Genomic DNA, 13,486 nt, shown 5'->3' with positions numbered 1-13,486 from the left:
AGGGCTTTGATTAGGTCAGTGTTGACAGTGGTGTCATTTGCCAGCTTGGCTACTGCCCCCTGCTCTCCTCATCCAAATTTCTTCCCAAACCAGACCTGAATGGGCACAAAAAGTGACCAAAACGTGATGAGAGCACAGCCAGAGGTGGCAGTGGGAGCAGGACCTGGTGGTAGCAGGAGAGGGCCTGGTCCTGGCTCTGCAGCTCCTTCCTGCCAGCTTTAACCCTTTGGGGCATTTCAAGCCCCAAAACCTCTTTGTGGCGATCTCACATTTGGTATTAACACTGTGATTTTGGTAACAAGCAATGAATTCTACTTAAAGGATCAGTGAGGGAGATGGGAGATGGCAGGTAGTTTTCCAGCCTTTGCTGAGTGTTCTCTGATCCCCCTCACCACGTGCACCCCCAAATCCCCCCTGGCTCGCTCCAGCCCCCTGGCATTGCGTTACGGCACAGCCGCCCCTATGAATGTTTGATGGTCTGGGGCGTGGCAGACAGTGGGAGATGAAATATCAAACCTCACTCCTTGCCTGGCTTCCCCAGCTCCAAACCCCCTAGCTTTGATCACAGGGGAGTGCCAGTGTTATTTTCCCCTCCTTTAGCCAAAATAATTGTGCGTGGAGGAGAGAACACTCAGGAATTAAATTCCCACGTGGGGGGAATGCGAGGATGCTGCCATTCCCACAGCAAGTGCACCCCTCCTCAGCCCTGAGATTGCAGGGGCCCAGCGGCAGCGGCATCGGGTTCCCCCTGTGCTGTCAGGTTGATAAAAAATTAACAGTTAATCAGGGCCAGGCTTAATTACCTGTGGGTAACCGGAGAGGAGGTCGTGCCAGAGAGCGCCGCCCTGCTTCAGTGTGCTGGCGCTGGCCATGGCGCCATGGAGCGTGGCCGGGCAGCGCCGCCGCCTTGGAGGGGGCCCTGGATCCTGTGCCTGCTGCCGGCGCTGGCGGGGGGTGAGCACCGACCCTTCCCCGCGTGTCCCGGGCGGGGGGCGAGCACCGACCCTTCCCCGCGTGTCCCGGGTGCGGGGTGAGCACCGACCCTTCCCCGCGTGTCCCGGGTGCGGGCGGGGGGTGAGCACCGACCCTTCCTCGCGTGTCCCGGGTGCGGGGCGAGCACCGACCCTTCCCCGCGTGTCCCGGGTGGGAGGCGAGCACCGACCCTTCCTCGCGTGTCCCGGGTGCGGACGGGGGGCGAGCACCGACCCTTCCCCGCGTGTCCCGGGTGGGAGGCGAGCACCGACCCTTCCTCGCGTGTCCCGGGTGCGGGGCGAGCACCGACCCTTCCCCGCGTGTCCCGGGCGGGGTGTGAGCACCGACCCTTCCTCGCGTGTCCCGGGTGCGGACGGGGGGCGAGCACCGACCCTTCCCCGCGTGTCCCGGGCGGGAGGCGAGCACCGACCCTTCCTCGCGTGTCCCGGGTGCGGACGGGGGGCGAGCACCGACCCTTCCCCGCGTGTCCCGGGCGGGGTGTGAGCACCGACCCTTCCTCGCGTGTCCCGGGTGCGGACGGGGGGCGAGCACCGACCCTTCCCCGCGTGTCCCGGGCGGGGTGTGAGCACCGACCCTTCCCCGCGTGTCCCAGGCGGGGGGCGAGCCGAGGCCTGACCCGCGCTGCCCGGGGCAGGGCAGCCGCTGGCGGCCGGCGAGGCGGCCTACGAGGAGTGGCGGACGACGGGCGTGCGAGGCCGGGCGGTGGAGCTGAGCTGTGGGCCGGCGGCCGCAGCCCCGCCGGCCGTGGTCTTCTGGAGCTTCACGCCGCGGGGAGAGGGGCTCCCACGGGCTGTGGCCGTGGGCTCGGGCAGGGAGGTGGCCGTGGCCCCCGGCACGGGGATGCTGGGCCGGGTGACGCTGCGCAACGGGACGCTGGAGCTGCGGGAGCTGCGCGTGGCCGCCCAGGGCCGCTTCCTCTGCCAGGGGCTCTTCCCGGAGCGGGGCCGGCTCCGTGTGGGCTATGCCGCCGTCCTCCTGCGGGTCCTGGGTAAGTCCCTGGCTGTGGCCAACCTGAGGGGGGGCCCTGCTGGCCAGCCGCAGCCAGCATCACACTGCCCTAGATCGCGGTCAGGCCCAGCCCCTTGCCCAGGAGCCAGCAGAGTCGTCCACTGGCCAACAAAACACCCCCCTAGCCAACAAAGGGCTCCACAAGTCAATAAAGCGTAGCACGAGCCAGCGTAGTGGCCCACTAGCCAATGCAGAGTCCCACTAGGCAACATGGTGATTCACTAGCAACTGCAGCACCCCATTCACCAGCAGAGCACCCCACTAGTTAGCAGAGTACCCTACTTGCCAATGTAGTCTGCCACTAGCCAGGAAAGCATCCTACTAGCCAGCATAGCACACTGCTAGCCAATATGGCATCCTACCAGACAAGACAGCTCAATACCAGCCAACATAGCACTCATCAGCCAACCCAGAGCCCCACTAGCCAGCACAGCATGCCATTAGCCAGCAAACCTCCCTTGCCTCCAACTAGTGTAGCCCCTTACTAGCCAACATAGCAACCCACCAGCCACCAACCCACCAGCCACCCTCATTTCCTTGCCCTGGCCACCCAAGCATCCCACCACCCCAAACTGGTCCCAGTAGCTACCCCAGCATGGGTAATGCCCACAGCCTGTAGGTGTCCTCACTAACCATTCTACCGGCTGCTATAGCATCTCACTAGCCAAACAATCCATCTGTGGGAGATGGGCGGGCCCTGGGGCGTTCTGATGTCTGTGGGGGCCGCTCACACTCGGTGCCCCCAGTGCCCGTCTCCAAGCCCTTCGTGCGGCCGACGGCGGCGGCGGCAGCGGAGGGGGCAGCGGTGGCCCTGACGTGCACTGTGCGGGAGGGGACGGAGCCGCTGAGCTTCTCCTGGCAGCACCAGGAGCCCCGGGGGGGTCCCTCAGTGACCCCTGCGGGGCTGGGGGGCTCCAGGGCAGAACTGCAGCTGACACCTGCCAACCGCAGCCACACGGGCTGGTACGTCTGCACCGTGAGCAACGAGGTCAACAACCACACCAGCGACCCCGTCTACCTGGACATCGTCTGTGAGTGCCCAGGGTGCCACCAGCTAGCGGGGCATCTTCGGGGCTGGTGACATCCATGGCATGTCTGTGGCCACCACAATGTCTCCATGGTTTGTCCATGGCCACTAAGCACCCTGCCACCATGGTATGTCCATAGCTATCATGGAACATCCATGGACATCATGTATCCTGCCACCGTGATGCCTCCATGGCCACCACTATGTCTCTATGGCCACCATGGTATGGCTTGTTGTTGCTTTGATGTGTTCATGGCCATCATACACCCCACCAGCATAATGCCTCTCTGGCCACCGTGGCCACTGTGTGTGCTGTCACCACGATGCATCTGTGGCCACTGCGCATCATGGTGTGCTCGCAGCCCCCATGGTGCACCCTTTCTAAGGGGGCTTTGCTGCCCTGCTTCCCATCAGTGGGAGGAAGCCCCAGGGAGGGCTGTGTCCCCTTTGTGGGGATGTCCCTGTCTGAAGGGCCCCGTATCCCCACAGATGGCCCAGATGAGCCGGCCATCCGTGTGGAGCCCTTCTCCCCCGAACAGGGGGGCTTCTCAGCGGGCGAGCGGGAGGACGTGGTGCTGAGCTGCCTGGCCCCCTCCAACCCCCCCAGCCGCTACGTCTGGCTGCACAACGGTTCCCAGGTGCACATCGGCCAGACCTACGTCATCACTGCCATCGCCCGCGCCCAGGCGGGCACGTACACCTGCCTGGCCGAGAACAGCCACCTCCAGACCCGCACCCAGGCCACCATCGTCCTCACTGTCTACTGTAAGTAACCCCCTGGGCGGGGCCGGTAGGTCCCCACGGGGTGAGATGGACCAGCGCAGCTCCCTGGTGAGGATGTGGGTGTGAGGGGCAGTTTGAGGTGGGGCTGGCAGGAAACCCACACTCTCCCCCAGTGCCGATGGTCTCCTGCAGATCCACCAGCCGGGAGCCCCAGCTGCTCTGCCCTGGCCTCCGGTGACCAGCAGGACGTGGCCCTGCGGTGCCGCTGGCTGGGGGGCTTCCCCCTGGCCCGGCTGCGCTGGGTGGGCCCTCAGGAGGAGGAGGAGGAGGAAGAGGGGTTGATGGGGACCAGTTTTTCCATGGCCACCAGGATCCAGTCAGGGGCAGCCACCAGGAACGGCAGCTCCTTCTCCTGCCTGGCCTCCCACCCCGCACTGCCACAGGGGGCTGCGTGTGGGACCACCCTGTGTGAGTGACAATGGGCCCATCTGTCCCCCAACCCCTTTCTGACCCCCTGGTGCCACAGCACAGCTGCAATGACCCGGTGCCATGGCCACACCACGGGGTGGGCACTCCCGGGTGCTGCTCCCTTTCCTGGGACCTGCAGCATCTCCAGCTCGCTCTAAAACGGGGGACGCCGTGGCACAGCCAGGATTGCCAAACCCTCCACGCCCTGGGAGGGGGGTGTCTCCTTTCCGGGGGTGCTTTGGCGCAGCGTGGCAGTGTCCCCCACCCTGACGCCGCTCCATCCCGCAGGGGTCCCGTCTGGCAGCCCCACCTGCGCGGCAGCGGCCACCAAGGGTGACGAGTACGTGATGCTGCGGTGCCGCTGGGAGGGGGGCACGCCGCTCGTCACCCTGCGCTGGCGGGACACTGGGGGCTGGGCCTTGGGCGACCCCGCACCCTCCACCGCCGTGCTGGTGCTGAGCACCGACGGCAGCCTGGGGGGCCGGGAGTTCGTCTGCGTGGCCGCCCACCCGCTGCGGGCCGCTGCCGCCGAGTGCCGCCTGCGGCTGGGTAAGCTGGACCCGTCCCCAGAGCCCCCGCCGTGCCGCGGTGGGGTGGCACGTCCCTGCAGGTACTGTCCCCCCTTGTCGCCGAGTAGAGGTCCCCGAGCTGGAGGCGGAGAGCGAGGTGGCGGTGCTGGAGGGCGGCGAGGCACAGCTCTCGTGCCGGCAGCGTGGCAGCAATGCCGATCTCGGTGCCACCGTGGTTTGGTACGACCCCAAGGAGCGGGAGGTGACACCGGGGCTGGCCAAGTACCGGCTGGAGCAGGGAGAAGCGTGGCTCAACCTCACCGTCCGGGATGCTGAGTGGCCGGGGGACAGTGGGATCTACCGCTGCACCGCCACCAATGCCGTGGGCACTGCCAGCCTCCCCGTCCGCCTCCGCGTGGACCGTGAGTCCTGGGAGGGGCAAGGCTGGGCTGGGAACATCAAGGGTGGGCTGGGGGCATCAAGCCCCTCCTGCCGGGTGCCATCTCGCCGCAGGGTACCCGGCCCCTCCCAACGTCACCATCAGTAAGCTGCGCTACACGCGGGCCCGCACCGAGGTGCGGCTGGAGTGGCGGACGCAGGGCGCCGGCAACCTCACCGGCTTCGTGGTGCAGCGGCGCCAGACCAAGAAGCCCCTCCGGGAGACAGCGAGCCCCTGGGAAACAGCCGCCGGCGACATCGAGCCGCACTCCCGCGACCGGCGCCTGGGGGGGCTGGACCCCACGGTGCTCTATGCTTTCCGCGTCCTGGCCGTCAACCACCGCACGGCCGGGCACCCCTCCGAGGTGCAGACGCCAGGTGAAGTGGGCAGGGGCTGCTGCTCCGTGGGGGCAGAGCAAGGGTTGAGTGGAGAAGGGCAGCGTTTCCGTCCTGGTGGAGCTGAGGAGCCGAGTGTGAGCAGCCGTCAGCAGGTTTCAGGCACAGGCTCGCACCTTCCCTGGCCTTTCTGGGCTCTGCCCGTCCCTGCTGCCTGCCATATTCCCTCTGCTCTCTTCCAGCCGAGCCTCCCTTCGAGGCCTACCCGGCGGTGACGGGGGCGGCGGTGGCAGGGATGCTGGTGGCCACCGCAGCATCACTCCTGGCCGTGCACTGCATCGCCCGCCACCGGGAGACCCTCCCGCGTGAGTGCCGGGGCCGGGGGGGCTCATCGGGGGCCACAGCTCGTCCCCTGACACCCGCACCTCACACCCATCTGTCTCCCCAGGGCTTCACGACCTGCTCTTCCGCACGTGAGTGCCCAAATCCCTCTGCCCCGCTGCTCCCGTGCCCGGGCACCAGCGAGACCCCGCGCGTGTCCCCAGGGCTGGTCCTGGCGCCCAGGAGCCTGTGGGCACGGCGGAGGATGCTGAAGCAGCCGCAGCCGGGAAGGAGGAAGCAGTGCCAGCACAGGGAGACTCGTCTGCCCCCAGCACGGCAGCAGGGACCGAAGCAGCACCAGCACAGGGAGAGCCCTCTGCCCGCAGCACGGCAGCAGGTACCGCACCCTGGGGCGAGCTGAGGGCTGAGCCACCTGCCCTGCTGAGCCAACACCGACCTGGTGGCACCTGGGCTCCCCCATCCCTTGCAGAGCCGCTCTCGGCAGCACCGAGCACCACTGATGACCCACCAGTTAATGTCACCATCACTGTGACAGCGACACCGTGACCGCTCCGGCTTTTCCTCTTTATTTCCCTTTCCTCCTCTCCTCCACACCACGAGACGGCAGCACCCACCTGTGCCGCGGCAGGCTGGGAGGCAGCTGGCTCCAAATGTGGCACCCGGAGAAAGCCCCTCCAGCTCAGCCTCAGGCCTGCAGTTACTGCTGGAGCTAAAATAAATATTTAGGCTACAATAAATAGTTTCTCACCGATGGCAGAAAAAAAGCCCGAGGGCCAAAGCACTGCTCTCAGCCCCAGGGCTGGCATCAACTGGGGATGCTGCTTTGGGACTGTGCTGTGTTTTCTGTGGTGCAAAAACAGCCACAAAGCTTTTTGTGGGAAGGGGCCTCATCTTCACCTCAAACTCCCCACTTTCAGGCCAAACCGCAGGTGGTTACAAATAGTGACTGGAGATGGTTTTTCCCTGCGTTGGTGCAAACACGAAGGGAAGCAGGGTCCAAGGAAAGTGTCATGCAGCTCCCAGCTTTCCTGAGTCCTCATCTTCTGGTGTGTGTGGAAACAAGGGCACCTTGAGCCATTTCCTCCTGTATTTGGTTAATAATAACCCATTGGGAAGAATCAAGTGACATGAGCCAATCTTGATCAGTGCCCAGAGTATGAATCCCCACACCAGCCACAAAGCAGCATCGATCCCTTTATCGAACCACCCCCAGAAATACAAACCCTACCCAAAGCCCCTGCAAAACCATCATTTCCAAACACATAACATTCCAAAGGGATATTACAGCTTCTCTGGAAAACAGAGCATCTTTATCTGACACACCCACAGTACAGGGGAGATTTAAGCAAGGTTGTTTAAAACCATGGTTAAATTTCAGTGCTTGGGGAAAATGAAGCAGCCAGAGGTAAATTGCAACCACTCGCCTGCCAATCTCTGTTGGAAAAGGGGAAAGCCTTGCAGCAGGTCCTGCGAAGGGAAAATCCAGGCTGTGAGGACGAGATAAGCAAAAAGGGAGGAGGGAGATCTGTGGTGGTTCCAGGGTACATGGCAGCCAAAGCCCACGGGTGTGAAGTCCATGGTGTGTAGAGAACTTTGGAATAAGGCAGCTCTAGCTGGGAGGATGCACAACCCTAAAGAAAAAAAAGGCAAAACAATAAATATAACCACAAATAATGCGACAGAAGAGAAGGCTTTGGGGAGAGCTCATTGTAAGCACTGGTTTGGTTTAGTTACTGGGATTAAATTTGGAAAGGAAAAATTGAAACACCCACCCAAGCCCTGCAGTTAAGGTTGCAGCACCTCCATCATGCTGTGTCTGGGACAGGCGGGTTCCTGACAGCTGTACCCAGGGCTGGTGGGAGCTGCTTCGCCATGACTGGTTTCATTTCAGAGCTATCCAAGCTGTTAGTAATCCCTCAAACCAAGAGCTGAACTGGATTTTGTCTTCTGTGAGTGGGAAAGAGAGACAGGCTGGATTTCCACCTGTACTTCTGCAGATCTAAGGGTTATTGAGCACCTAAAGACATAGTCACTGACTCAAGTTCTGCTTCAAGCTGCACAGGAGAGACTCAACCGAGGCTCATTTTTCTTACTGATCTTCTTATTTCCTCATTGGGATCTTCCCAGGGAAACCAAAAGAGGCCAGGAGGTGTTCATGGAAAGGAGGGTTCAAGTACCATGTCACTGAGCTGCCAGGGAGGTGGCAGCTGCTGGTCATTTCAGACCTGCTTAAATCCCTCTCTTGGGCTCCTTGGAAGCGCCTGTCCCACTGGTAAATTGCCACAGAAACACACCACATTTCCCATCCTCATTCTTTATATTATTACAATTCTTTTTTTATACACATAACCAGGCTAGTTTTGTGGTGTGTGGGGGAAGAAAAAAAAAAACCCAACAAAAAAGGGATTTCAAGGCATAAATAATATAAAAAGGCAACCATTTTGAAACCAAGATACATTCATATGACACTACTACAAAAAATAAATAGTGACTCTCTCTGTTATAATTAACATCCCCCCGTGACTCCCTTTCAGCGATGCTGCGGTGCAGTTCCTGGCGTTAAGTGGGGACAACGGTCACTTCCTCAGGTTTCCCGCAGCTGGAGCTGACAAAGGTCCCCAGAACCATTTAGGGTGACTCCGGATGAACTCCATCCTGGTTTTTCCTTACAGTCCTTGGAAACAGGCTGAAGAATGAGGGGACTCCAACTCAAAATGTGGTTCGATGTTTCCGAGTGCACGCAGCTGCCGCCTGCAAAGCAAGAGCAGGGCGGGTGGTTGTGTCAGGTTTTTCAGGAGATTTTCTGTCAGCTTAACAGACCTGCATGCCCCAAAACTCTTAATTCCAGTGGGTGATGCTCTTCGGGCTCAGGCTCATTCCCACCATGCCAGGGACAAGCACAGCGCTCTATCCCAGCACAGCCCCCGTATCGAACAGCTCACACCGAGGAGCTCAGCCCAGCTCCCTCCCCGAGCCTGTTCCTGCCTCCAGGATGGCTCTGGAATGCCTGTGTGTCAATGGGCGTGCCCTGAGTGCAGCATCCATCAGTCACAGCCTCCTTATGTGCTCCATGAGCCCTTTTTAGAGGCATCAATCTCAAGGGCATGACAGGACCAGGCACTGGAGCAGCACTGCTCCCGCCTTCCACGATGGGAAAGGCGGGACGCTTCACCTTCCTCAAAGCCCGCTCTTACAAGGGTTTAATTACTACCTTCTCCACAATTAATTAAGCTCCCTACAGGCATCCTACAGAATATTCCCAGCTTCCCAGCCAGGTGAGGGATGCCTCACCGTCCATGCAATCCACGGAGAGCTGGCTCATGCCTTCCCGACAGCAGGGGTGCTGGGCCGGGGGCTGCTCCGCGCTCTCCCCGCCGTCCTCCTCCAGCCGGGCGCTGCACTCGGGGGTGGCCGAGGCCAGGCACATGGCCACCATGACGTGGGGGCTCAGGGGCTTCATCTCCACACCGTCCTGCTGGAAAGGGGCTCTGAGGGGCACCACAGGGAGCGCACTGCTGCCGAAAGTGCCGTTGGTTTTGGTGAAACACCTGCGGGAGGGACAGAGGCCAAAGTTACTCAGAGTGGCTTCTTCGCTCTCTTTTTCTTGAGAAAATGCAACTTTTAAGTGCTTTACCACGTCAACAATCAGAGCATTTGTCAAATCAGTTTTAAATATATTTGTGGAGTGATTCTGACGTTAAGAAAAGGACTGAGTGGGTTTTTTTCTCCCAGCAGACAGCTGAAAACATTCAAAACAGGCGCAGCTCCTTCCCCCATCAATTGAGACCCAGTGACCTGACTTGTGAGTCCATTTCTCCATCAAAGCAACTCCATAAAACATGTTTTCACTGCCAAGATAAAGAGCTCAAATTTGAAACCCAAGAAGCAAACTTAAGTACGTTGGAAAATAAATACTATGTGTTATTGGAGTGAATGCAAATTAGAAAAATAGATGCAATATAACAAATTTAACCCCCCCCCCCCCCCTTCTGCTGTGTAAGTCAGACTGTGGCCCTGTAATATCTGTGCAAAGCTGTGGAATTGAAGCTAAAGTGCTGAAGCAATTGTTACAGCTGAGGTATTTAAGCTTTAAACAAAAAGGAGCAGGACTTTGACACATTGTGGCATGAGGGAAAACACCTCAGTGTTTGCAGCCTCATGAACAATGTGGCCTCAGGGAACATTTATATAAACAATTCCTACATAAGAAAGCCATAACTACCCCAAAAGTAAAAAGTTCACTTGTACAGCTGGCACAAACTTTGAGAAACTACACGCCAAAATGCTCCTTGTTATGAGGAGCAGGACAGAGATGGATCTGCAGATAAACGCACGGAAATAAGGATGGACAGCGTTCACACCCTCCAGTGACACCACAAAATGTTCCCATGAAAGCTGAACCAGGCTTCAGGTCTTTACGTGCTGGTGCAGCTACAACTCTGAGCATCCTCCTTCTCTTTTTTTCCTACCAGATGTAAATCCATCCCTCACCTGCTTTGCTCACAGGGATCAGCCCAGAGCACTTGCTGTACATTATCCCTGGGACTGCTTAAGGCTGGCATTTGGAAATACAAAAATTGATCCCTGGGACCTGCCTGCTCAGCTGCTGGCTCAGCAAGCAGTGCCGTGTGCTGCTCCAGACTGGTTCTGGCCCAAAACTGAGCAGAGCAGATGAAAAATTGCTGGAAACGGAGGAAAGATGGACTGGGACACCAGCAGTGCCAGGGCAGCAGCCAGCAGAGCTGACCTCGACAGCAGCCCAGCACTGAGCTCAGAAGGATTTAAAACCAGGACATGTTAAACTTGGCAGTCTCGGTTAAGTCCTGCCCAAGTCCCAGAAACCACTTTTATGCCATTAAAAAAGTTATGGCAATAATGGAAACCATCACACTGGAGGGACCTGTCATACAGCCCTGCCTAGAGCCTCATACCTGAAACCTGATCAAAACCTGGGATCAGCATTGTGAGAACTGAAAGAGCAACAAAACGTCCAACAACAACACAAATAAACTTGTCAGAGGAGGAGCTGTAGTGAGTTTCCCCTCCGGCAGATGCTTCACCTGCAAAGGCAGAACAGGACAAATGGGTTCCCTCTGGAGCCTGCTCCCCCCACAAAAGCTATGAGGATGGAGCAGCACCAAGCTTCAACCTTCACTCTCCTATTTTGTCCTTCTCCTGCTGTAACTGCCTCCAAAATCATTATTCCAAGTACCAAAATACCACTGAAGCCACTGGAGAATCCACATGAAACACATCTGGTCCTCAAACAAATCCATTTATTAGTTTGCCTTTCTCTCCGCAGAGGTTTTGACTGCACTCACTTATTATTTAGAAAAAAAAGGGCTCAGAGAAACCCATCTAAATGTTTGGGTTTGCATGTTTCTGGGGGTTTCTTCTTAAAGATACAGAGGTCAGTGGAGTTCTCTGTATTATTGTAAGGGCTTGAAGGATGTTTCAACACAGCAGTTCAGCCTTTTAAGCTTCAATTAACCACATTTTGATGGAAACTAGCCATGGGGATATCCAGAGCAGAGTGTGCAGGAACAGCGATGTAAAATCCCTGCTGCAGAAAACACATTTTCTATCAATTCTCAGTACTGAAACCCTACCAAACTATAATCTAAAAAACCAATAATTTAGATGAAAAAGCTGGAAAAACAAACTGATGCTCCTACATTTGAATTGTGCATTTCAGATTTCTGATCAAAATACAGTGAGTTGGCAAAGGAGAGAGACCTGCAAAAGTGTAAATTCCTCTGCAAACATCAGGTATCTTGAGAGCTTTAGCACAAAGGCACAAGAGAAGGAAAAAGATCAATTCTCAATCCTGTCAACCACAGGCTTTGTCCACAATAGCAAAGCAGGTCTCCAGTTTTCAGCAGCTTCTCCCTCTGGCAAGGCTCCATGAGCAGTTATGAGGGATAAAGTGCTAATTTAAACAGAAGACCCAGGGATTTCAGCACTGGAATAATAAAACCTGCTCTGAGATGGCTATTGCTGAAAACAGCTACGAAATAATGCTGAACCTTTAGGATTCATTTGCACGTGGTCACAATTCACGTAACTGCTAAATTCACCCCAAATCAGCAACAGCTCCAGGCATTTGGTGGAAATGGGTCAGTGAGGAATTTGTGGCACCAAGGCCACACTCCTGATCTGGAGACCTCACCCTGCCAGAGGTTTGTCCACCTGAACCTCCCTTCCCCTGCTGCCACAGGGGGTGTGCAGAGGGAACTGCCTGGTTTCAGCACACAATGATTCCAGCCTGGGACAAGGAACAGGTTCTCTTTCCACCAACAGAGACCGGGTTGGGGGGACAGCCCTCACCTGTGCAATGAGGTTGAACAACACAGAGAAAATACTCCAGCCCCAAATTCCCACTTGCCAAAACCTACTGAGCTGACTGCACTAACCCACTAGGCCTTCCTCCTCACCCTGGCCATACACCCAGCTCCCTGGTGTAATGCTGAGGCACGTTCTGGTCCTCTCCACTCCCCTCTCCCATGTCCTCTTTCCATTCCCCCAGCGCCAGGACAGGAACGGAGCGGTCCCGGCTGTGCAGCTCTCCTGCCAAACCGAGGTTAATGATCCCCTCCGGGGTAAGGCAGCTGTAAGGGACAACTTGTTTCTCTATCAAGCAGTCAAATATAGAATGGGGCTGTGAAAACTCAAAGTTCAGGCCCTGCTGATGACCCGTCTGGGAGGAGCAGTGCAGTTGCAAAGGATGGAACTCTTTCCCTTGCTTTCTTAGGGGAAAAAAAAGAGCAAATAAAAATTTAAATGTGTTTAAAACTGGAAGCAAGCTCTTAATTACAGTGTAACACATATGGCAGGCTCCAAACTACCACCAGTCTCAGACATCCTGGTGAGAGCTGCTGCACAGCCTGCTCGAAAGCACAGCATGGATCTGTGAGGGAATGTACTGGGCTTTCCTGAGACCTGCCAGGGACATTGGTCCAGGCAAGACGTGCCCAGCTCCACCTGCAAGCAGCAGCTTGTCAGCATTACACTGTCATGCACATATTTACAGAAGGAAGATGGATCCAAAGCCTATTATAAATGGTATTTTAAAAAGTAAACCCATGAAAATAAAGTGAATGTGTTTTCTGCCTTCAACAACAGCTTTATTGTTCAACAGGGGTTGGACTCGATGATGCTTGTGGGCCCAACTCAGAATATTCAACGATTCAATGATTAATTTCAACTCATCTTACCCAGATGCACGCCTAAAGGCAGCAGCTGAAGATTTTAACAATACAGAAAAATCAAAGTATGATTGAAAAAAAAGCCCACAACCTACCAGTCTGAGCAGCCCAGCTTGTCTGACTTTCAGTCCTATTTATAATCATTAAAATAACCAGAGATTTAGTCAGAAGCCTAGGAGAATAATAATTCCAAAAGTGAAAAATGTAATAATTTTTATTAGGTTTCTGACTCCCAGCTACAACGCAGAAGACAGATTTTCCCTTATTCTACACAAGAATCCTTTTTCCCATGAAGAAAATGTATCCCACTCTGACAATGGCTGGTCAAACTCCTCCTGAAGGCCTCAAGAACTTCAAATCCCATGTTTTACAAAGGACAGCAATGTGAAGGCAAAGGGGTGAGTTGGTCAGTGTTCTTAAGGGAATGTCAGGAAGTG

At 56.7% G+C, this 13,486-nt stretch overlaps 2 protein-coding genes across 4 annotated transcripts in view; one reads left to right on the top strand and one right to left on the bottom strand.

Moving 5' to 3' along the window:
- Positions 1-878: 878 nt before the first annotated feature.
- On the top strand, positions 879-6,826 carry VSIG10L2 (V-set and immunoglobulin domain containing 10 like 2). The gene is given in 12 exon segments (XM_048328539.1): positions 879-954; positions 1,628-1,981; positions 2,748-3,032; positions 3,518-3,793; positions 3,944-4,219; positions 4,508-4,811; positions 4,813-5,150; positions 5,242-5,544; positions 5,745-5,867; positions 5,951-5,975; positions 6,048-6,220; positions 6,314-6,826. Coding segments are annotated over 12 exon segments (2,610 nt in total). The 3' UTR covers positions 6,391-6,826.
- A 1,316-nt stretch (positions 6,827-8,142) lies between these two features.
- Positions 8,143-13,486, bottom strand: part of CDON (cell adhesion associated, oncogene regulated) — a 53,508-nt gene continuing 48,164 nt past the window's right edge. For all 3 annotated transcript variants that reach the window (XM_048328826.1, XM_048328827.1, XM_048328825.1), the window contains exons 19-20: positions 9,136-9,392; positions 8,143-8,595 (exon numbers count right to left, since the gene is read on the bottom strand). In XM_048328826.1, the coding sequence (XP_048184783.1) occupies positions 8,429-8,595; positions 9,136-9,392 (424 nt within the window). In that variant the 3' untranslated portion in view covers positions 8,143-8,428. The remainder of the gene's footprint in view (positions 8,596-9,135; positions 9,393-13,486) is intronic.

The sequence above is a fragment of the Corvus hawaiiensis genome, chromosome 25, assembly GCF_020740725.1.
Source record: "Corvus hawaiiensis isolate bCorHaw1 chromosome 25, bCorHaw1.pri.cur, whole genome shotgun sequence".
Classification (NCBI taxonomy): domain Eukaryota; kingdom Metazoa; phylum Chordata; class Aves; order Passeriformes; family Corvidae; genus Corvus; species Corvus hawaiiensis.
This window is presented reverse-complemented; position numbering and strand designations above follow the sequence as displayed.